This window comes from Phocoena phocoena, chromosome 12 (genome assembly GCF_963924675.1).
Source record: "Phocoena phocoena chromosome 12, mPhoPho1.1, whole genome shotgun sequence".
Lineage (NCBI taxonomy): Eukaryota > Metazoa > Chordata > Mammalia > Artiodactyla > Phocoenidae > Phocoena > Phocoena phocoena.
In genome coordinates this window covers 24,874,519-24,899,707 of record NC_089230.1, presented here as the reverse complement: position 1 = coordinate 24,899,707, position 25,189 = coordinate 24,874,519, and the positions used below count along the sequence as shown (strand labels likewise).

The 25,189-nt window shown below is 40.6% G+C and overlaps 1 protein-coding gene across 1 annotated transcript in view; it reads left to right on the top strand.

Moving 5' to 3' along the window:
- Positions 1-25,189, top strand: part of ECT2L (epithelial cell transforming 2 like) — a 60,279-nt gene that overhangs the window by 16,020 nt on the left and 19,070 nt on the right. The window contains 13 exon segments of the mRNA XM_065888622.1: positions 2,000-2,050; positions 2,052-2,109; positions 2,111-2,147; positions 6,137-6,232; positions 6,235-6,390; positions 7,188-7,356; positions 8,325-8,454; positions 8,524-8,599; positions 10,321-10,449; positions 16,231-16,289; positions 16,291-16,324; positions 17,894-18,076; positions 19,801-19,904. Coding sequence (XP_065744694.1) covers positions 2,000-2,050; positions 2,052-2,109; positions 2,111-2,147; positions 6,137-6,232; positions 6,235-6,390; positions 7,188-7,356; positions 8,325-8,454; positions 8,524-8,599; positions 10,321-10,449; positions 16,231-16,289; positions 16,291-16,324; positions 17,894-18,076; positions 19,801-19,904 — 1,282 coding nt within the window.

The following is a 25,189-nucleotide window of genomic DNA, read 5'->3' as shown; positions in this document are numbered from 1 at the left end:
TGACTATGAGGGATATACTTTATTTTTAAAATTTATTTATTTTTTTGCGGTACGCGGGCCTCTCACTGTTGTGGCCTCTCCCGTTGCGGAGCACAGGCTCTGGACGCGCAGGCTCAGCGGCCATGGCTCACGGGCCCAGCCGCTCCGCGGCATGTGGGATCTTCCCGGACCGGGGCACGAACCCGCGTCCCCTGCATCGGCAGGCGGACTCTCAACCACTGTGCCACCAGAGAAGCCCCGAGGGATACACTTTAAATATAAAGGCACTGATTGGTAAAGTATAAGGATAGGAAAAGATACACCATGCAGATAGTAAGCATATAAAAGTAGGATGGCAATATTAATATCAGACAAAATGGACTTCAAGACAAGGAGTATTACCAGAGAGATAGGTAGAGATGGACATTTTATAATAAGAAAAGTAACAATTCATCAAGAAGTCATAACAATTATAAATGTTTATGTACCAAATAACAGAGTTTCACATTACATGAAACAAAAACTGATGGAATAGAGCTAAAGAAAAAAATCAGTATGAATATAGAAGAACTGAGCAATCTTCTTATCCACCTTGAACTAACATTTATAGAAACTAGACACAACAATTTCCAAATATATGTTCTTTTTATGAGCAAAGTAACATTTATACCTTTATACCTCATTTCCTGGTCCACAAACTAAGACTCAATACATTTCAAAATGGTTGAAATCTTATTAAGTATATTCTTTAACAACAATGCAATAAATTTTGGGATTAATAAAAATAAAACATCTAGAAAATCCCCAAACATTTAGAAACTAACAGCACTTATAAATAACCTATGGTCAAAGAAGAAATCACAAGGGAAATTAGAAAATATTTCAAGTTGAATGACAATGAATATACAACATAGCTAAGCATGTGGTCTGCAGCACAGCTTAGAGGGAAAACAATATAATGTAAATGTTTATGTTGATGAGAAAAAGCATTTAAAATTAATGATCTCAACTTCCCCCTTAAGAAACTAGGGGAGGGACTTCCCTTGTGGCACAGTGGTTAAGAATCCTCTTGCCAATGCAGGGGACACGGGTTCAATCCCTGGTCTGGGAAGGAGCAACTAAGCCTGTGCACTGCAACTACTGAGCCCACACACTGCAACTACTGAAGCCCGCGTGCTCTAGGGCCCGTGCTCCGCAACAAAAGAAGCCACCGTTTTATTAATAAGTTCAACAATTTAAATAGTTGTTTTATGGATTCCACATACATGGTACATGAATTGAGACAGTTTACTGCTCCCTTTCCAATACGTATACCTTTCATTATTTTTTTCTTTCCTTATTGAACTGGCTAGAACCTCTATTCCATGTTAAAGTAGAGCGTGTAGTCAACCTTGCTTTGTTAGGAGGAAGGCGTTTACTATTTCACTACTAAGTGTGATGGAGCTATAGGTTTTTATTCTAATTGCATTGGGAAGTCACTGTAGGGTTTTCCTTGCATGAGTGACATTATCTAATTTACATTTTTATAAACCACTTGGGCTGCTGTGTGGAGAATGGGCTCTAGGAAGACTGGAGTGGAAGCAGGGAGGCAATCAGGAGGCAGCTGCAACCGCCCAGGAGAGAGGTGGAGGTGCCCTGACTAGAGTGAAGGCTGGGAGGTGGAGAGAAGTGGCTGGGATGGGGGATATATTTGGGGCATATATATCTATAGAGCCGACAGGACTTGCTGATTTATTGAATTTGGGTAAAGAAAAAGGAAAAAACCCATATTTATATCAAACAACTATGTTTATTTCAGACTTTTTTCCCCTGTGGATTTTAGATATTTTTGTAGTGCATCTTGCTCTTTAGAGTGGATCATTGAAAGTGGATACTTAAAAATCTAGCCTTATGTTATTTAGGACTTAATTTTTTAATAGGTAGAACACTAGAGAAAGAACAGTGACCAATATTTATACTGGATTTTAATCAATTTTAGATATTAGTGATCTGAACTAAATTTCTGCATTTTTCTTTTTAGGGTTGTCCAAGACTGGTTTTCAGAAAGGATGCAAGTGGCCAAAGTGGATTTCTCTACCACGCTTCATTTCTCTATGTATCTTTTCCTTTCCAAAAGATTTGTGTGCAGCTGGCACAAGTCAGCTGGCCCTGGAAATTTTTAACTGAACAGCTTTACCACTTGTAATTTCCTAGTAATAGGGCCCAAATGCAGCTGTCATCTGTAATGAGGTGATTGGGGTAGCTCCCTTTCCTGAAGATAATAACTGAGCGTATCTGAACCGTAATTAACTTACCCCTAAGAGAAAAAAATGGGGATGAATTAAATACAGTAATTTATTTTATAAGTCAGGGGGATATACACTCTTCTAATAATTCATGTAATTTTAATAATCTTTAAATACTCAATTTAGTTATTTAGAAACTAATTATCTTGGTTAAGAAGTCCATTTTTGTGTGAAAAATTACTTAAACTTTGGTTTTTACATGATATTGTTTTATTCATGATAACCCACCTCAAAAATTGCTATACAACCACAACTTTAACTGCTCCTCTTTGGCTAACATCTGTTGAAGAATATAAATCTAGATCTACATCCTCTGCCATTATCTCTGCATTTGGCCTGTTTGTCTCCTCTTTTTCTTTTAAAAGACTTAATGAAATGTAAAGGTAGACATACTTTAAATACAAGTCAATAATTTACTCCTTTAACTTATACAAACTTTCCAGAATGGGCTTATGTTGAGATTCTGATCTTGGAGAATACTTGGCTCTCCATGGAGGGGCCACATGCAAAAGGCAACTGTGAGCCCTGGTTTTAGAGCATTTATGAATCCAAGCTTAGTGTTCCCATGGTATATTGTTTCCTCTCTTTTTACTTTCAACCTTTCTGTGTCCTTATATTTAAGGAACATGTCTTATAAACAGAATATGGTGGTGGTGGTTTTCTTTTAACATGTGACAATCCTTGACTTTTAGCTGGGGTAATTTAGTCTGTTCACATTTATGTAACTACTGATATATTTGGGCTTAAGTCCAACATTTTACTATTTTAATTTATTATTTTATATTTTGTTTTACTCCTTGTCTCTTTTAGGATTAGCTTAAATATTTTTTAGATTAATTGTAAATTCTTCAGCAGTTCTCTTTTTTTTTTTTTTTTGGTACACGAGCCTCGCACTGCTGTGGCCTCTCCCGTTGCGGAGCACAGGCTCCGGACGCGCAGGCTCAGTGGCCATGGCTCACGGGCTCAGTGGCCATGGCTCACGGGCCCAGCCGCTCCGCGGCATGTGGGACCTTCCCAGACCGGGGCACGAACCCGTGTCCCCCGCATCTGCAGGCGGACTCCCAACCACTGCGCCACCAGGGAAGCCCTTTAGCAGTTCTCTTATGGCTACCATAGAGATTACACCACTTATCCAGGGTTATTTTACCACCTCTGAGGTAATGGAAGGAGCATAGAACTCTTAAACTCTGTCTGCTTCCCTGCTCGGTTTGTACGCTTTTGTTTTCAAATATTTTAGTTTTACTCATACATACATATATAAAATACACAAACACACATTAAAAATATATATAGATTAACCTCACAAGGCTTTACTACTATTGTTCTATATAGTTAATATTTATTTATGAGTAACCACTTCAAAAAAATTTTTTTTTTCAAAGTTGCATTGTGGTCAGAATATATACTTTATTTTTTTAAAGTAATTTTATTACTTATTTACTTATTTATTTTTTGGCTGCATTGGATCTTCGTTGCTGCACGTGGACTTTCTCTCTAGTTGCAGTGAGCAGGGGCTACTCTTTGTTGTGGTGCACAGGCTTCTCATTGCGGTGGCTTCTCTTGTTATGGAACACAGGCTCCAGGCACATGGGCTTCAGTAGTTGTGGCGTGCAGGCTCAGTTGTGGCTCGCAGGCTCTAGAGTACAGGCTCAGTAGTTGTGGTGCATGGGCTTAGGTGCTCCGTGGCATGTGGGATCTTCCCAGACCAGGGATCAAACCCGTGTTCCCTGCATTGGCCGGCAGATTCTTAACCACTGCACCACCATGGAAGTAACCACTTTTTCTGTTGTTCTTTATACCTTCCTGCATCTCTGATTTTCCTTTTGGGATCAATTTTCTTCTGAATTCTCTTTGATATTTATTTTAGTGCAGCTTGCTGCTGACAGAGTCTCAGTTTTTGTCTGAAAATGTCTTTATTTCACCTTCAAATTTGAAGGATATTTCCACCAGGAATTTGAACTCTAGGTTGGCAGTTAATTTTTTATAGAATTTTGAAAATGTTCCATTGTTCTCTGGCTTTCATAATGTTTTTGGAGAAGTAGGGGGTTTTATTGTTGGTCCTTTAAAGGTAATATTTCTGTTTTCTCTAGCTGCTTTTAAGATCTTTTTCTCTGTCTTTTGTTTTCTGCAGTTTTATTACGATATACCTGGAGGGGTGTGTGTATGTGTATGTGTGTGTGTGTGTGTGTGTGTGTGTATTTATCCTGTTTTGTATTTTGCATTGATTTTTTAATTGGGGGTTTTAATGTCTTTTATCAGTTTTGCAAAGTTCTCAGATGCTATCTCTTCATATATTGCCTTTGCTCCACTTTCTCTCTTTTTCTTCTGGGTTTCAATACATTTGTTTTTGGTTTTGGTTTTTTTTGCGGTACGTGGGCCTCTCACTGTTGTGGCCTCTCCCGTTGCAGAGCACAGGCTCCAGACGCCCAGGCTCAGCGGCCATGGCCACAGGCCCAGCCGCTCTGCGGCATGTGGGATCTTCCTGGACCGGGGCACGAACCTGCGTCCCCTGCATCGGCAGGCGGGCTCTCAACCACTGCGCCACCAGGGAAGCCCTGGGCTTCAATACATTTGATTGATTCACCATGTCCCGTAAGTTTCATATTCTCTAATGTGCCTTTTCCATCATTTTGGCCTTCAGTGTTTCAGTCTGGATTTCTCTTCTGGCCTAGCTTTCAGTTTCCCAATTATCTCTTAAGCTGGATTCTAATTCGCTCTTAAACTGGTCCATTGAGTTCTAAATTTGTTATTATATTTTTTAGTTCTAGAGTGTCAATTTGCTTACTTTGCCAAAATTTTCCACCCAGCAATTTAATTTCTTAGGCATAGTAATTACAGGGCTTTTTAAAAGTTCATGTCTGATAATTACAACTTTTGGATCTTCTGAGGTTCTCTATTTATTAAAAAACAAAAGAAGAAACAAACAGTTCCTGTCTTTTTGCATGCCTGATAGCTTTGGTTGAGTACCAACTATTGAATATAAAAAATCGATGCAATAATTTGAGTCGCCGGATGATATTATCTTCCTCCAGAGAGATCTTGCTTTCGCTTCTGGCATTTGGTTAGGCTAGGAATCGCTCACTCAAATTCAATCAGAGAGTATTCCAAAGCTAGTTTCAGTCTAATTCCTTGTCATCCTTACTGAAAAGGATTCAGCTAAAAGCCTGGTGTCATTACCAGGGCTATTTCCCTTAGTGGGCCCTAAATTTAAATTTGTTTCCTCTCTTCCCTGCAAAAATACCTAAAATTCTTAACAGCTTCTAAGTCTTTCAGTCGTAACTTCCTTCTCTGCTTCTCAGCCTTAGTTTTACTTTGGAACTGTCAAGTGCCTTGAAGTGAAAAGTGAGGCCAAATCAGGATATTACCTCTCTGGGATTCCCTCCTCTCTGAGGTCTTGGTTGCACAAGTCCTTATTGAATTGGTAGCTCAAGTCATTGTTTTATAGTATTTTGTCTGAATATTTGATTAGATGAAACTACATGAAATTTGCAGTTTTCATATCTCAAAACTGGTTGCCTATTGGCAATACCATACGGGTCCCAGTGGGAGGGTTGGTCTGAGACAAACTACTATACCATTGCTAGGAGCAGAATTCTCAAAATCTGGGGTTAAAGTAACCAAATGCTATGAGAGCATTGAATAAGTGTACAAAGATGACTAATACATATATTCATATATAATAAACATGTTCATCAAAGAATATTTTTCCTGTGTAGTAAGGTGTATGCTTCTTATTTCTCAGAGTCAAGTTTAGATGGCAAGTCAACTGCACTAGAAATCTCAATGTAATAAGAAAAAATGATCTGTGTACCAGAAAAGATTATTACTGGGAAATGGTCCTTGTAACTTATGTTTCTCATTTCTTTTTCTGAAGGATTGCTTATGGATGCCCAAATGCATGAAGTTTGGATGGTTTCTGCCCTATACGCCAACAGATAATGAGTATGGTGCTTGGAAGCACCATTACATTGCTGTGTGCCCAACCTAGATTGGCTAACCCCTAGGGAAGCCGCAGCTCTTTATGGGACCCTGAATGAACCCAAAACAGAAGATGAGCAACTACAGGAGAGGCAAAGAGAAAAGTGCCTAAGGAAAATAATTTGGGAGAAAATTGCACTACATAAGAGTGAGTGGCATTTTACAACTTTATATCTAACCAAGTATTGTAGAAACCAATGGATTTACATACAAATTCCCACAGAAGATAGCGATGTCTTTCTGAAACAGCCTGTAAGTGGCATTCTCTAAAGTATCTCAGGACAAACTCTTTTTTCCTTCACTATTAATTAAGAAAAATAAAAAGATTTCTGATAAAATATGTAAGGTCAAATGTCAGTGCCTCTGTGAGACCAAAAATAAGGAGAGAGAAGTACGAATACAGGCAAAAGCAAATAAATAGGATCAGGACAATTCGGAAGAATTAGGATCGGTGAAAAAGGAGGAAAAATGAAAATGGCAACGGAAGCAGGAATAATGACATTTTTTTTTTTAAGTGGAAAGGGAGTAAGGATGAGACACTCTCTGAGCTAAGCCTTCTGATTTACACGGTGTGTAGAGCAAACCTGATTTGAGTTCTCCCATCTTTTTTTTTCACTTACTCACCCTCTGCGAGATTGTAACAAATGGGAAATTACTTGAAGCCAAGAAGGCCAAAAATGAGGTAAAGCCTACAAACTGATGAACTGGTTTCTACAAGAAAAGAGTTGCTTATTCTCTGAGCTTGTTTCTTGACCTGAAGTGACTGGTAACTTGCAGCCACAGAGCCGAGAGGATAAGAAAACCAAAGAGTGTAAAAAGTGGCTCTAATTACTGCCATCTGGAATACTGCCTTGGAACAGCTTTATTTTTATGCCATTAACTGTGTAGACTTGGCTGGGAGAAGCATGAAGTAAACAGCCGAGCCTGCTGCTGTTTGTTTTTCAGAAGATTTGTTCAAAGTTCGACCCCCTTGGGTGAATGGAACATGCTGCTCTAGATTGTTCGAATCCAAATGCCAACCACGTCTCTCCCAAACTGTGAGGGATCGAGTGGGATTACAGGAAACTTTGGAGAAACAGCTTGTTTTTGCATCTTTAGAAGCTTTGCCCAAGCGGTAAGCAAGCCTCCATCTACTGAAGGTGGAGGACCATCCTATGACACCAAGAATTCATTCTAGAATAATTCAGCTAACATGCAGGGATCTTGTATAATTATATGGCTCTTATCCTATGAAACAGCAATAGAAATAGTTCCTTAATCTTCAAGAACAGTGGTCTTAAACGTGCTTCTTGAAGAGGGAGATACAAAACATTCAAAATTTACGTTTTAAATATTCTTAACCCCGCAAAGAGGCTATATTGTGGACGTACCGTATTTTCTGTATAAAGTTATTGAGCAAAAGTAACATTTTTCCAGAAATTTTTTTGTAAGGAGTAAGCCTATCTGAATGGTGATGGGGGAGGGGTGACTGTGGAGAGAATGGACACCACTCAGAAAATCATGAGGCCCAGGTGATTAAGGAAATTTTAAATCTCTTGGGGCTTCCCTGGTGGCGCAGTGGTTGAGAGTCCGCCTGCCGATGCAGGGGACGCGGGTTCGTGCCCCAGTCCGGGAAGATCCCACATGCCGCGGAGCGGCTGGACTCGTGAGCCATGGCCGCTGAGCCTGCGTGTCCGGAGCCTGTGCTCCGCAGCGGGAGAGGCCACGGCAGTGAAAGGCCCGCGTACCGCAAAAAATAAAAATAAATAAATAAAATCTCTTGACTAATCCTTCTACAGATGTCATTTTGAGCCCTTAAGTATGTCACTACATTGGTTTTAAGTGCCCCACAAAAGTAAGTTCCAAGAGCCCTTTCTGGCATCCCACAAATGCAGGAGGAGAGGCCCAGAGGGCAGCTTTGGACCCACTCGCCCAGGAACCCTATTTGCCGCTGTCCCTGAAAACCGCAGGGAGAGACAGAGGTACTGAGGCCGCTTGCCTTGTACAGGATAACTGATGTCCAGAGGACACACTGGTGCTCACTTGTCAAAGTCAAATTAAGAGAAAATCAAAACTTCACTTATTCCCCCTTCTTCCCTACAGAAGCAATGTTTCTGGATGCCATTCCTACCCTTTATTATCAAAGAAAAATTGGCATGGAGTTTATAAAAATGACAGCAGCTCTTCACATGCTCTCCAGCCACACTTCATAGTAATATCATCTAGGATTCCTGCATATTAGGTACAGAGTGTGTTAGGAGGCCAGTCCTGTTTTGAATCGGGTCTTTTTCATCTCCCCTAGAGGACGTATGGCAATCTTTTGGTCACCATGTGTACGAAAATGATTCATCTTCTAAAAGGAAAGTGGTCTGATCTAGGTGGAAATGTACAGACCCAAACAGTTTAAAAAAATCAGAAGCAATAAAAATAACCATAAATCAAAATTATTTTTTAAAAAGTATTAAAGACCCAAACTGCCTTGCATTTAGTAGGTGTCCAATACATTTTTACTGAATCGAATTTGTTGCACTTAATCCTTAAAAGAGCAAAGTGACACAAATTATTTTAAATTTTCTTTGGAATGACCAAGGAACTTAATAATATCATATAACTACCATCTCTCAAAAGAAAAATGTCAGAAATCCTACTTTGTGATCTATTTAACGAGGGTGCCATTAGATGAAAATATGCTTTCTATAATGAAGTTATATATTTTAACTTTCAATATAAGAAAAAGGAAGCACAAAGAAGACATAGGAAGCATGTATTTATATATGTATGTATATATGTGTATATATACATGCATTAATATACACATAAGCGCATATATAAGGGATGGCATTAGTAGACTACATTCAATGGCTTACCTAGAAAATTTTTGCAAAAATTTCTTATTTGTAACAAAATGGTTGCTTTCAAGGTATGAAATCACTTTTCTTTTTGGGCATCTAGGAATTGACTTTGATCATTTACAACTGGCTAGCTTAATGGATCCACATGAAAGCAAGATCAGAGTTTTGATCTCCATGTGGGCCATAGATAGTTTCTCTAATGTTTAAAAATGCATAATGCTGGGCACAGAGGATAACTGGTGACAGAGTTAGGGTGAATAAACTGGAATCAAATGAGCCCATTCTCCTATTTGTCTTCTTTACATAAGACTATGCCATAATTACTTATTTGACTATGAATGTAATGGAGGTTTAGGTAAAACCAGAATGTAACCATGTGGCGGTTCTCTATTCAGTTGAACTGTGACCTCCAGAAAGTGGCATGAAGTTTTGGGAAAAATCAGTGCCTTCAATGACTTTCCAACCTGTCTGCTGCTAATGAATTAACTATATCACAATGAAAGGTTTATTTGGTTGTTGAATTAAAGGAACAGTGGTTTTAATATTTATTTAAATGGGAAATATTTATCAACATTGATCATTTGAAAATTCATAATTAAGAGGAAAACAAAATCTTTTCTTTCCTTTTTTTTTTTTTTTTTTGTGGTACACGGGCCTCTCACTGTTGTGGCCTCTCCCGTTGCGGAGCACAGGCTCTGGATGTGCAGGCTCAGCAGCCATGGCTCACGGGCCTAGCAACTCCGTGGCATGTGGGATCTTCCTGGACCGGGGCACGAACCCGTGTCCCCTGCATTGGCAGGTGGACTCTCAACCACTGCGCCACCAGGGAAGCCCCCAAAATCTTTTTAAGAAGTCCATTACAAAATTGTATGATCTCGATTTTATTATTTTTAAAAGCAGTATATATGTCTCTGTGCATGGGTGTGTACAAGGAAAAAAGCTAGAGGAAAATAATTTGTTAGTATTTCTCTCTGAGTGGTGGAGGTACAAATGCACTTAAATTTCCCCTCTTAGAAAACAAAATAATTTAAAAAGGAACCAATGAAGGGGAAATCTTATCTTCTTCCTATAGCTTTTGAAGAAAAACAATAGTCTTTAAAAACCACAGATTACATATTCACTGTTTTTAATTTATTAGTAAGTGTTCTAAAGTAATGAGCTTTGGTTCCTACAGCTCTGGTTTCATTTTCTAGATGATGGTGGACAGTGTTAGAGCAGATATGACATTTTGATCTTTCCCCCCTCAGGCTATAAAATTGGTATTAAAAATTTACTGAGGCCTGAAGTGAGAGACTTCTGGGAGAAATTAGGAAGCTATGTGGCCCCTGGAGAAGAAGGGGGTCATGTGGACCTCTTTGTACGACTCGGAGCATCAGGTCAGTTTTGAGAGGTAGTGGTCATACCTACCTCGTGATGGTATTTTGTGGATTTATAAAATGCCATCAGTTCAAATGATTCAGTCACATTTATTTTTTATTTTTTTTCTCTTTATACTTCACATACTCAGGTATTTAGGGGGAAAGGGCATCAGGGTTAGTGGTCAGAGTAACTGTCCCTAAAGAAATAAAGTCACTAGTGGCAAGAGCCAGCCAGGAAATGTATTTCTGTTTCTTCTGAGTATTAAAAATGGTGAAGTGCCTTGTAAAGATGTGTGGTAGCTGATGATCTTAAGTGCCTACCTGTCTAATATCAGCCATATTTAACAGATATCTGTTAAATAAAAGCTCTGTATTCATGGACTCATGGGCTATGTTTTTTTTGTTTGTCTGTTTTTGTTGGTTTTTTAATCAAGCAGAGGAGAGGGAGTGTGAAATTAAAGTTTCTCAAATTGTTTCTTACTACCCATTCCTTAGGGAACTGTGAGTTTTAAAGTTCTTAATCCTCAGATTTCACTGAACTATTCAGTACATACAAAGCATGACCCTGGCAGGATTCCATGAGGCAAAAGAAAAAGGATAGGAAGGAGTTTAAAAAAAAACGAAGTATAAATTATTGTAAAAAAAAAATTTTTTTTTACAGTTACTACAATTACATAATCTCAACTATGTAGAAAATAGGCATAGAAAACTCTAGGAAGAAATATAACAAACTCTTAACACCATCTATTTCTGGATGTGTTTTTCAAATTTCCTACTTTTAAAATCAGTTTGAAAAGAGTAAGTTACAAAGAATATGGAAGGTGTGATCCCAATGCTTAAGTCCCGTGTATGTGTCGGGGAGGGTGGTGGTGGTGTGTGTGTATAAAAGGGGTTTGGAAGGATGTATACCAACATGCTAACAGTAGTTGGATGAGTGAGTTTTCCTTTCTTTTTTTTTTCCTTTTTCTTTTATCTCTTTTATTTGCCTCTATTTTCTGTAGTGAACTAGTATTACTTTTAAAATGAGAGCAAAACAAATTTTCTAAAATTTGCTTTGGAAAAAAAGAAAGGATGAGGGAAAGTAAAGTATTCAAAGGCCGAGAGAATGAGGGTGAAAAGGGAAAAGAATAATAGATTTGGTGACACAAAAATGGTCTCAAGTGAAACTTAATGGTCTTCAAACAATGGATCTCCCACCGCCATTCTGGGCTCCAAAATAATCGCTGAACTTCGTGTCAAATATAATTTCCACCTGGGTGAACCATCGAGCCCCTGGTTCAGTCAGAAGGCCCAGGCTTCTCAGTCACAAATCTCTTTCCCACCTCCTCAGGCATCACTCTTGAGCTTGTCCTCCCCGGTAGCTGTATCACCTCTGAAATCTTGATCTCAAGCATTTGTCTCTCCGAGTACAACTTCCAAATCATATACTCAAGTATTCCCACTCTATCAGTTCTTCGTCTGAGGACGTCCAATGCACACACTCCCACTTTTTCACTCTCTATCACCATGGCTTCGACCTTGGTTCCTTCCTCATTAAACTTGGATTTAATGGTTCGTCATTATCATTACTCTCTTGCAAAGAATCTGAACTTCTTTGTTTCTTTTTCTCCTGGCCAAATCCCAGCTCATTTGGCTAAGTCCCAATGCTGGTTAAAACACAACCATCTGCATAATCTATGCCTGCCTGTACTAAAGCAGCTGAAATGAAGACTGTTGGAAAGAGTAATACAACTGTTCTTACTGATCTAACTTTAATGGCATAAATATCAAATGGGATTGCAGCTCTGATAAGCAATCCTATCACATTTCCTTGGTAAATTCGTTTCCCCACTCTTAAAATGACTATGTTGTCCCTTCTCTCCTTTTTTTTTTTTTTTTTTTTGCGGTACGCGGGCTTCTCACTGTTGTGGTCTCTCCCGTTGCGGAGCACAGGCTCCAGACGAGCAGGCTCAGCGGCCATGGCTCACGGGCCCAGCTGCTCCGCGGCATGCCCACATATGCCCGGACCGGGGCACGAACCCGTGTCCCCTGCATCGGCAGGCGGACTCTCAACCGCTGCGCCACCAGGGAAGCCCTCTTCTCTCCTTTAGTCAATCTTTCAATAACTCTCTCACTTGATTTCACCTTTTACTTCCCTAAGGAAACTCCTTAATTTACCGCCCACCACAAAATCCACCACCCATCCCACCTCTTACCTTCATTCTGTCTTCCCTTCTGTTACGATGGAAGAAGCACCCCTGCTCGAATCAAACATCAACTACTCCGCTTGGACTCTGTAACACATCGCCTTTCACCTTCCCAAGACGTCATTCCTATGCTCAAATCCTCCCCCACAGCCTCAGCCCTCTTTCTTCATTGGATTATTCCTATCAAATCAAGAACACCTGTAGTAGCTCCTCCCCTCTCGCTCCCCCCCACCAAAAAGAGAGACCGTAAACTTTGTCTCACCAATTTTTGAGCGGACTATACCAGTGGTTCTCTAACTTTTCACGTGTATTTGACTCACAGAGGGCTTGTTACAATCCGCATTGCTGGGTCCCAGCCTAGAGTTTCGGATTCAGTAGGTCTGGCACAGGGACTGAGAATTTGCCTTTCTAACAAGTTCCCAGGTGATGCCAATGCTGCTTAACCCGGGGGCCACACTTGGAGAACTGCTGGTCTAGCTGACTGCCCTCACCTTCCTCGCCTCTCACTCACCCCTCAAGCTCGTCCAAGTGGTCTCCTTCTGCTGAAATCACTTTGGGAAAACTATAAGTGACTCTCATGTGCCCAAATCCGACGGTCCCTTCTCCATCCTCACCGGGACTTGACCTCTCAGCGGCATTCGAGAAGGGTGAAGACTTCTGGAAACTCTCCTTCTTCCCGTGCTTTCCCCAATACTACCCTCTCCTTGTTTGCCTCCTACCTCAGGGGTCTCTTCCTCTCAGACTCCTTTGCTGGCTCCCGCTTCTCCTCCTCAAGACCCTTAAATGTGTCCCGGGGGCTTCCCTGGTGGCGCAGTTGTTGAGAGTCCGCCTGCCGATGCAGGGGACACGGGTTCATGCCCCGGTCCGGGAAGATCCCACATGCCGCGGAGCGGCTGGGCCCGTGAGCCATGGCCACTGAGCCTGCGCATCCAGAGCCTGTGCATTCGGAGCCTGTGCTCCGCAACAGGAGAGGCCACAACAGTGAGAGGCCCGCGTACCACAAAAAAAAAAAAAAAAAAAAAGTGTCCCGGACTTGATCTCGGGCTCACATCCTTTCCATGACTACACTCTTCCCCCAGGGAGCCTCATTTATTCCTATGACTCTACATTCAACCTGGCTGCTGAAGACTCCCAAACTTATGTCTCCAGCTCTAAAATCTCTCAGCTGCTCTCATATCTAGCCTTTACTCGACATCTTCATGTGGGTGTTTAGTTTGCATGGCTAATGGGCATCTCAAAGTTCACACGCCTACAGCAGACTCTTGATTGCCTCCCAGCACAAACCTCCCCCTCCCCCAGGATTCCTCACTTAAGATATCATCATTCACCAGTTACTGCATAAGCCAGACACCTAAAATTCATCTTTCTTGGCATTACTTAAATTGTTTAAACAGCTTTATTAAGGTACAATTGATATACAGTATTTCAAGTGTGTAATTTGATAAATTTTTAAAGTGATTTTAAAATTTTTATTTATTTATTTTTGGCTGTGTTGGGTCTTCATTGCTGCACTCGGGCTTTCTCCAGTTGCAGCGAGCAGGGGATATTCTTCGTTGCGGTGCGTGGGCTTCTCTTGTTGCGGAGCACGGCCTCTAGGCGCGCTTGCTTCAGTAGTTGTGGCCTGTGGGCTCTAGAGCACAGGCTCAGTAGTTGTGGCACATGGGCTTAGTGGCTCCTCAGCATGTGGGATCTTCCCGACCCAGAGATGGAACCTGTGTCCCCTGCATTGGCAGGCGGATTCTTAACCACTGTGCCACCAGGGAAGTCCCTAATTTGATAAATTTTGACATATGTCTGTCTACACACTATGTGAAACCATAAACCAATCAAGATAATGAACACATTCATCATCCCCCCAAATTTTCCTCCTGCCACTTTGCAATTTCTCACTCTGCTTCTCCACTCCAACCTGAGGCAACCACTGATTTCACAATATATTAGTTTGCACTTTATAGAATTTTCCATAAATGGAATCATACAGTATGCATGCTTTTTTGTCAGGCTTCCTTCACTCTAAATAGTTATTTTAGATTCATACACTTCATGCTGTTATCAATTGTTCATTCCTTTTTACTGCTGGGAATGATTATATTGTATAGATATACCACAACTTGTTCCATTCACCTGTTGATAGATATTTGAGTTCTTTCCAGTTTGGGGCTTTTACAAGTAAAGCTGCTGTGAACATATGCTTTCATTTCTCTTGGGAAAATACCTAGGAGTGGAATGAATGGGTCATATGATAGGTGTATGTTTAACTTTAGGAAAAAACAAAAAAGAAAAGCTAAACTGTTTTCCAAAGTGGTTGTGTCATTTTATATTTCCATTCCAGCTGCCCAGCACTTGGTAGGGTCAGTCTTCTTAATCTGAGCCATTCAAGTGGGTGTGTCCTGGTATCTCACTGTAGTTTTAATTTGCATTTTCTCTAATGACTAATGATGTTGAGCATCTTTCCATGTGCTTGTTTGCCATTTGTCTTCCTTGGTGAAGTGTCTGTTCAAATCTTTTGCTCATTTTAAAAATTAGGTTTTTTTGTTTTTTACTGAGAGATCCTTGTATATTCTGGAAAAGTTGTTTGCAAATATATTCTCCTAGTCTATGACTTATCTTTTCCTTCTCTGAACAGTTTCTTTTGAAGACAAGAAATTCTTAATTTTGATAAAGTCAAATTTATCCGTCTTTAAGTTTTATAAATCATGCTTTTGATGTCATATCTAAAAACTCTACCTAACCAAGGTCACTTCTGTGTTTTCTCCTAAATTGTTTATAGTCTTAAGTTTGAAATTTGGGTTTGTGATCCATTTGATTTACGCTTTTTCTTTTTTTAAATAGAACACAGGGTATGGATTGGAGTTTTTTGTTTTTTTTTAAACACATGTGGCTATCTATCAAATTATTTCAACACCATTCCTTGTAAAGACCATCCTTTTCCCGGTGGATTTCATTTGCATCTTTGTTGAAATCAACTGACTATATATGTGTAGGTAACTTATGAATGCTCTTTAATTTCACTGAGCTATTTGTCAGTGAAAACATTAGACACCAATAAGTGAGAGACACCCCGACCTTTGAGCCACTACCGTCTCGTTGCAAGCAACTGAAACAAGTTGGAGTAATTATTTACTCCTAGACCACAAAGAATTAAAATATATTACCCTATAGTTTTATTTGAAGTAGTTCAATCTATATGCTGTGTCACCAAAGAAGGGGTAAAATTAATGCTAAAATTTGACCATTGTATTCCATTATATGTTTAACAGTTTTAAATCTGTCCCCTTACAATGAGACTTCTTTGAATCAGACTATTTTAGAAAATATATGTAGACTTTTCTCTGTCTTTGGCCTGAGAATTCCAAATTTGAAAATTAGCACCAGGTCAAACTTCTCGCCTCTTTCTCCAACCTGTTGTCAGTCCTCCTGAATAAAGTGTCTGGACTTCAGCACTTAGGGGTGAACTGCAAAGTGTTGATGGACTATTCCATGAGGGATTTGAATTGAAGACAAGACCTACAAGTGGCCTTTCTTGGCCAGCTCATTAGTGCTTCTAAGTAATATTTAACTGTTCATGGCAAAACCTGTGAGCAAACTCATGAAAGTATTTTTGGCTGTGCAGAGGCAGGAACAGAAGTTCTTTCTCAGCTGTCTCAACTGACTGGCACGTTATTGACCGCCCCCCACTGGGATTGCCACCGGCTCGTACCAACACAGTAAGGGAATATGGGCACTGACCACCGTGCCCAATGACAGCCACCAGCTCCAGGATCACCAAGGACAAAGCACAGCTCATAATCCTGGTTCTGGCAATGGTTCATTCCTCTCTGAAGGAATGCTGTCACTTCCCAAACTAGGTCATTTCTCATCACTCAGAATGGGATTATTATTGCTCAGAAGGGGATTATTACTGCAAATATTTGCTTCAAGCCATCACTTGCAAAAACTCTGTTGAAAACACCAGCTTTAACAGCTAAACAAAGATGTATAGTAGCTGATTTAGAGAAATAATAAATACAGAGAACAATTTTTCTTAGTAAAACATTATCAATGTGCTTTCATTTGGAAAAATGAATTGCAGCTATAAAGAGATGGTGAAGGGACCAGCTCAAGTTTCATTATCCGAGAGGAAGAACAAAGGTAAAATACACCTGAGAGCAAAATTTCACTTAGATACTAAAGCTGCAACTGTTGGATCAAAATGTAACATAGGCTGACCAACAGAGAGAGCCAAATTGCTTTGCTATAATAACGTTAATCATTTACCCCTTCAAAAATCCCTCACCTTCTATCAAAGAGGACTCAGAGTGATGTAAACCTATATAAAGCATTGCTTCTCTAATCCTGAACGCTAAGGGCCTTTCAAGACTGAGGAAAGCCGGCATGACTGGGAGGCTTGTAAGGGAAAAGTTTCCATATAGATACAACAAAAAGCACATCGACCTAATATAGTTTTGTAGCAGAAGTGTTTGTTAATTTTAGTTTATATAGCACCATCATCCAATGAGAGCATATTTGGCCCCGAGCAGGGAGGAATCAGCCTTGCAGAGACAGCGGGGTGCAGACACTGCTGTTTATAAAATAGGTTTTCTTCTTTTTTTCCTCCTCTGTCTCCTTTTCCTCCTTTTCCCACTCTTCTTCTTCTCCTTCTAGAAGAACATGTTACAAATACTTTCACGTTTATCAGCAAAAAATGTGGGGAGAAGAATCAAACTGTCCATTTAGGACAGAAAATCAAATTTCACTTGGCCCTGTAACATTCAGTCACTGATTTTCAAGGAGAGGAACTTTCTTAAGCACCCAGTACAGTCTTGTAGAGATATTTGTAGAGAAAGAGTAGCTTGACATGATGTAAACAAGATACAGGCTTGGCTACAATGGGGATGACTTTGGATGACACGATGGGGAAACCAGGCAGAGTGGGGTTTTTCTGTATTTTTATTTTTAGGTTGTAAACATACAATTGTATATCCTTACTTGGATGTCTATTCTGCTTTCTGATGCAAAAATCCAGCAGCTATTTAATTTTTGATTTCAAATACAGTATAACATGTCAGCCTTATCCATCAAAGAGTAGATAGGCGTTTGAAATTATTCATTGCATCCTTTTTGCATTTCTAATTTTACCTTTGAAAGCAGACTATGGGTGTTTATCTTAGTCTTCTAATGAGAAAGGATAATAAGCCTGATATAAATGCAATTAAGTTTTTTTTCATCCTGTAAACAGGAAGAATTCTTTCATCTGAGCTTAAGTCTGCGATGCTAAAAGGAGAAAATAATGTCAGTTCTTAGTGACTGGCTGGGACGGCGGTGGGAAAGGGCGCCCCCTTCCACTTACTTCAGCGAATCAAAGCTGCAGACATGGTCCAGCCTCACCGACTTCCTGGAAGACACCTTGAAATCAGTAAGGCAACAGCTAAGTCCTCTCTTCAAGGAGTTGCAGAAGAACGTAAGTGGCAGGATGACAGGTAAGAACTCTTGCTACTTCTGTTGCAACTTAATTTTGAAGCTTGTTAACACATCCAGAGTGAATACAAGTGTAGGAATGCACAAGTAAAAGTTGACTCTTAAGCATCTTTGGTAAAACTTTATTCCCTTTGTTTTTCATATCTCCTAAGAAAAAATATATTCGTCTTCAAAATGCTGACGCTAGTTCCTGGGTTCAAATTTTACCATCTTATTAATTCTGTGTCAGTCAATTGTTTACCTAGGCAAAATTCACTGTTTGCTAAGCCAGAGAGTTCGTCCATTTCCCTCTACAATTTGCTCTAAAAGTTAATTGCCAACATCCCAATTAAGCATCTCTTAGACCACAGCACCCATGACTTAAATTGTTCTATAATTAAGTTCTATTTATTTTCTATCTAAAATATTTAATTTGGTGATGGGCTCCATGGACAAGCCTATCGGACATCACTGAATGTGTTTTCTCATTGACACGTCATACTCATGATCCAATTATCACAATAAAGTCTTTTGGAAACCATTTCCTGTTTCAACTTTAGATCTTCATCTAAACCAGTCAGTTCTTTAAAATGAAGTGTTTAAAAACAAACAAACAAGCAAAGCCCACCTATTTAAATAGGTTTCTCCTGTGTCTTTAACTGCCTACTCATTTCTCTCTAACTCTTCACGTCACTGAAGCGCTGTACCAATCAAGTCATAAGTCTCACTTCTTCCCTTCCCCCGCCCTGCTCCTCATTTGACATCTGTTAACATAATTACTGTCTACACAAGAGCTGTAACACACAAATATGCATGGGGATATTTTATGTCAACATATGCCTACATCTCTTTACACAAAGGTCTCCAAAGCAGGGATTTGTCTTCTTGGTTTTCTAGGCTTTTTTTGTTGTTGTTTTGTTTTGTTTTTTTGCGGTACGCGGGCCTCTCACTGTTGTGGCCTCTCCCGTTGCGGAGCACAGGCTCCGGACGCGCAGGCTCAGCGGCCATGGCTCACAGGCGCAGCCGCTCGGCGGCATGTGGGATCTTCCCGGACCGGGGCACGAACCTGTGTCCCCTGCATCGGCAGGCGGACTCTCAACCACTGCGCCACCAGGGAAGCCCTGTCTTCTTGGTTTTAACTCTACCACATTTAGTAGATGTTCAACCAGTATTTTAAAAGTTATGAGACTATAAACAAGGAGAAATTATTTTTCCTGGTTCTTTCACAGATATTAAGGACTAGAAAGAAAAGTGGCAAGAGGAATGATAGAAGTATGTCATGTAGGTCATAAGCAATGAAAAGTCAAATGGAAAAAGGTTGTTTTTCAAATAAATGCAAGTTTTTCAAAATATTTTTAAAATGTAGAAGATGTATGTTTGTATGTTATTCCCTATGGACTTAAAATATTTACGGATTTGAGCACAAAGCTAATGCAGAATATGGAAGCGTTTTTGGTGGAATTGAGAATCTAAACTTTATAAGGTTTTTTTTCATATGTTCTTTCCTTGTCCAATTTACAGATTTCATTCAATACCAGCTCTGTCAGGGTGGGTACGTTCTATACGCTACACATCTAGACGCTTTTGCTCATTTTCTACTTTATCATGGTAGATAACATGGCATAGTAGAATTTTTATTCTTAGTCTGTGTTTTTATCCACTAACAAGCAACTGTGAGGACTGAGTTTTCTTCTTGATCATATCTCTTACATATTTTAATTACAGGCCTATCACCTTATATTTTCAGGGCAATTTGTATCTGACACCATGAGTATGGCTAACATTCTGAATAACCAAGAAATTATACAAGCTCTGGCAGAGGGATTGATTGAACTTTCAAAAGAAAATTCTGTAAGTGTTCCTTTGAATAAAACAAAGTACAAGGGCTTCCCTGGTGGTGCAGTGGTTGAGAGTCCGCCTGCCCATGCAGGGGACACGGGTTTGTGCCCTGGTCCGGGAAGATCCCACATGCCGCGGAGCGGCTGCGCCCATGAGCCATGGCCGCTGAGCCTGCATGTCTGGAGCCTGTGCTCTGCAATGGGAGAGGCCACAACAGTGAGAGGCCCGCGTAAAGTACAAAAACCCCAACCTTAAATAAATTTTTAGTTTGCATTTATTGTTTTTTTACCAGTTTATCCCTCTGGGACACAATTCCTCAGAGGAAGTGCAAAAAAAGCCACTGAGAGATTCTGAACCCAAGATGTATTAGCTGCATAAAATAGACATATAGGAAAAATCTCGATAAGTTAAAGATGATCACATGATGCACTGTTTTCTGTCTTGTGATTAATTTCAGTCAGAAGTGTCTTTAAAAAACATGTTTAGTGGCTTATATTTCACATAAACATTATTCAACAGTTAAAACAATTATGGCAGAAAACCTGAGAAAGTGTGAAATCAGATATAAAAAGATGAAGGGCAAGGAAGGCTAGATAAGAGAGGAAAGAGAACACAGAAGAACAGAAGTAAGCAAATCAGTAATTTGGGTGGGCAGAGGCATGGGGGAAAGGCTGAAGAAGCATTTTCATCAGAAACAAATCTTGAACGCTTTTCTACAAAGGTCAGTCCACATACCAGGACACAGTGAGTAGAGGCAGTGTACAGAACACACTCTGCCCCAAGACCATGGCAAGGTTATAGGAAAGTAAAATACAGTCAGCCATACGTATCCGTGGATTCTGCACCTATGGGTCCTGCATCCTAGGACAACTAACCACATGTGGAAAATATAGGGGAAAAAAATTCCAGAAAGTTCCGAAAAGCAAAACTTGAATTGGGCTGTGCACTGACAACTATTAACATTGTACGAGGTATTAAGCAATAGATGATTTAAAGTATACGGGAGGATGTCCTAGGTTACATGCAAGTAGTACACCATTTTACATAAGAGACTTGAATACCCGAGAATTTTGGCACCTGCCGGGATCCTGGAGCCAATCTCCGTGGATACGGAGGGACAGTTGTATGCAGTGCTCAGATCAGGGGCAGTTGAGAATAGGACAGGAGTAGGGCCGATATTAACATACCTGATGCTGTGTAAGGTCTCTAGTTTTCCAAGGAAAAATTCTCAAATCCTTCCCTCTCACTGTAGTAATTCCACTTTGTGGGTGCTTTTACAACGTCTTTGGACACTCTCTCCTTATCTATCGTGGTTTCAACTTGGCTTCCTGGGTAAGCACCAGACATCTCCTGGGTACGCTGTCCAGTGAGAACCCTGGGGAGTTGCCGTTAGCCATGAATTTCTTCCCTGAAGACTCAGCTCCGCACCGCACTAGCCAATCCTCAGGCAGCTCAGTGGTAAAGGCCCTGGAAAACTTTGCTGATAATATGATCAGAGACGTTTACAGGGATGATCCTGAGGCCCTGAAATTCTCCGCACCGTCCCCAAACACCAACGAATTAGTCAACATGTTTGGTGTAGGTTCATGGTACTTATTACCATCAAATTATTTTAAAATAACCTTGTATGATATAATTTTGGTGGTGCTCAAACCTACAGTCAGAGTGGCAACCAAATTTGGGATGTTTTCCCCGGGAATTCTGCTGCTGGAGCCTCTCCCCCAGACCTTCTTTTTCCTGTGAAGACACAAGAGTTGTCCTGTCCCCTTTCCTCATCTGGCTAAAAAGTGTGGGCCACTTTGGTTCTGAAGATCTTGAGACCCTCCCACAAGATCTTGGCATCCTAACTGAACTGTGACCATAAGCTGAGAATCAAGATTAACTGGAAAGCTCCATTTACTGACGCTAATTGAATAACAGTTACTTTGTTTTCTGGACTTGCAACTTCATTAGGTAGAGAGATGAAAACTCTACTTAAAAAATGTGCTTTCTCCTGCACTCTGTTGACCTGTATTTGAAATAGAAACTTGCTTGGCTGGGGGGGTGGATTTTTCAGGACAACCCTCTGAAATTTTTGTCATATTTTCTGCTGAAGAAATGTAGTAAAAAGAGCAGACTTGGAAGGAAATGTTATTCTGACAAAATGTGACCCAAAGGCAACATGCAATTTACTCATGAAGGTAAAGCTGCTGCTACATTTTTATGCCATTGCTTCACTGTAAGTTAGACACATGTGCTTAAGAAATTCATAAACAAAAGCGATAATTCTACCTGGAAAGCTTTCACCTGGTCATTTCTCCTAAGAACTTCCTTTTCATGGATTATTATTAAAAAAGTATGCTTTGTAGTTTCATAATGTGAGTAACATCTAAGCCACTTACAAGCATACGTGGCATCACACTGACAGGAGTAAAACTAGTTGGCTTTTGGGGGAAGAACTGGATACTCGCATTCTGCCCAACATAACTTAAAGAATTTTTTTTTTCATCTGTGGCCCAGGACACTTTTTTGGTGAAACTAAAAATGGTTCTTCTTTTTTTTCAAATTTAAGTTGAGATTCAAATTCATAAAAGTAAAAAAGTGGGTTTGAAGCTAGTTCTTCAGTCAAGAAAAAATAATTTTGCCAGTACTATATTCAGAATCCGCACATTCTTGGTTAAGTGAAATCATCTGTATTCAGGAAACACTGAAAATTGCATCGTCATTCAGAGAGCTGATTTCTATGAAAATGTCATTTCATGCCCATTGAAAAAGCACCTATCTGTGATGACTGAAGGCTTGGATGCCACCCCCAACACAAAGTCACCATGGACAGTGTTAGGAGGAATAGACTTGTGGGTTCCTCCAGCAGGCAAATCATGTGTTGCCCCATTAACCTGATATTCTGGAAGTTTTTGTCCACCTGGCTTTAGAGGACAGCACAGCGCAGGGAGGGGCAAACAGGGTGGACGGCTGGAGGCAGCGTCCCCTCCACCAGACTTGCTCAGCAGAACGGAAGGCCTGCAGTTATTCAGCCCCCGCCCTCTGTCGTTAGCGGACTGTGCACCTTAGCGGCCCCTCCTCCCCCTTGAAGTGGCTTATTCTTCCCAACCACAAGCATCCTCCCCGAGAGGAGTCTTAATAAACACATTCGCAGGGACATCTAAACCCTTTAGAGGTCCGAGCCCTGCTTCTCTGACGCCCCACCCCTAAATCTCTCTCTTCAGGAAACGCCCACGGACCATGTATTCATCAGGGTTCTCCAGAGAAGCAGAACCAATAGGATGTGAGTGTATATATAGAGAAAGAGATTTGTTATAAGGAATTGGCTCGTGCAGTTGTGGAGGCTGCCAAGTTCTAAGATCTGCAGCATGAGTCAGGGAGCTGGAGACTAGGAGAGCTAACGGAGTAGTTCCAGTTCAAAGGCAGGGCAGGCTAGAGACCCAGGAAGAGCTGATGTTTCAGCTAAAATACAAAGGCAGGGAAAAGCCAATGTCCCAGTCTGAAGGCTATCAGGTAGGAGGAATTTTCTCTTACTTGCAAGAGGGTCAGCCTTTTTGTTCCACTCAGGCCTTCAACTGATTGGATGAGGCCCATCCACGTTAGAGAGGACAATCTGCTTTAGTCATTCTCCTGATTTAAATGTTAATCTCATCCAAAAACATCCTAGCAGACATACCCAGGATAACGTTTGGCCAACATTTGGGCACTCTGTGGGCTGGTCAAGTTGGTGTATAAAATTAACCATCACAAACCACTTCTCAGGCAGAGGTCAAGTCCCCAGCTTCTCAGTTCAGTTCCCTAAATACTTACAGGAAGCAATCATGTGCTAGGCACTGTGCTAGCCCTGCGGATAGACATAAAATAAGACACAGCCTCTGCCTTTGGGGTGGATAAGACTGACACATACATAGATGGCGCAGCCTGATTAATGCCTGTTAGCAGAATGACCAGGAGGGGGTGGGGCACAAGGGGCGGCATTTAATCGAGATGCTCTTTCTGCCTCTCAGAGTCCTTTTGCCTTGTAATGGTGGCCACTATCTCTTTGAGATTTCTGAGGATTATTCTCCCCAAAAGGTGGATGTAGTCTCCATCCCTCCTTCAGCCTGTGAAAACCTTTGAAATATAGCACCCAGGGCTCCAGTACCACTCATTTCCCCTTGGTTCACTAAAGGGAATAATCGACATGTAACCACATCACACAGGTTCCAAATTATTCCAAAGTCCTTACAACATCTGGGTCATTCCTGACTCCCTGGAAACCTTACTGAAGTTCTTCCATCAACCTTTATTCCTAAGAATGAAGCTGTCACCCTCAACCATGGACATACAGGCCCCAGAAATGCCCCTCTTTGGAGCAGGATAGCTTGAAGAAAGCAAAAGGAACAAAACTATAAGTGCCTCTTCTTGTGAAGTGTTCATTTTACATCTGAAAGACCTTACTATTGTTGAGAACAATTTCTGGAATCTCTGGCCCCTAAAAGAATGGTCACCTAGAACATTTCCTCTCAAAGATACTTTCATTCTTTCCACTGCCAAATAAAATCCACACCGAATTAAGTCTTTTCAACCTAATCATCTAATCACTTTAATAAAATGATGCAGAAAGTTTGGGCTTAAAGTTGCCTCCATGCTGGAAATCAGGCCTGCTCTTGTTACATCGTCTGCCTGTAATAACACTACAGAAATGTGAAACACCTTAGTGCCTAGGAATGTCTTTGATATCTTCCTTTTTCAAAATCAAATCAGAAAAAATAGGTGTTAGATCCTTATTTGCTTCTCTGTTATACACTTGAGAGCTTGTGCGTGATGCCCATGAAACAAATTTGGGGACCCTAGGAAGGAAAACCACAGCTTAAACGTAGGTGCTGAATTCAGATAAAATAGAGAAGCTGAGTATCGCCACACCTCGGGGTTTATTTTTAAAGGTGTAGATACTCGTCCAGAAGAGCACACAAACTCTCAGCCATAGGAGTGGAAAGTAATGCCTTCTTCTGAGATAATTGTTTTAAAGACCCTTCCACAGGGGCTTGTGTAAGAGGGCTTGTCTGCCAAATCCAGGACCAAATACACACACACACACGTATGTACATATAGACAGATACATATATAGCTCACTCACTCTATCTATCTATCTATCACCTTGCTGCCCAGTGAGTAGTTAACTCCTGGCCTTGATATGCCTATAGTGTTTACACTGATACTATACAACCACAGTGATGAGTCACAGCCAGAATCATAGTTGTTCTTGACAATGACATATGACATAGTTGTACCTGTCATTTTCACAACTATTTCTGGTCCCTAATTCAGGCAGC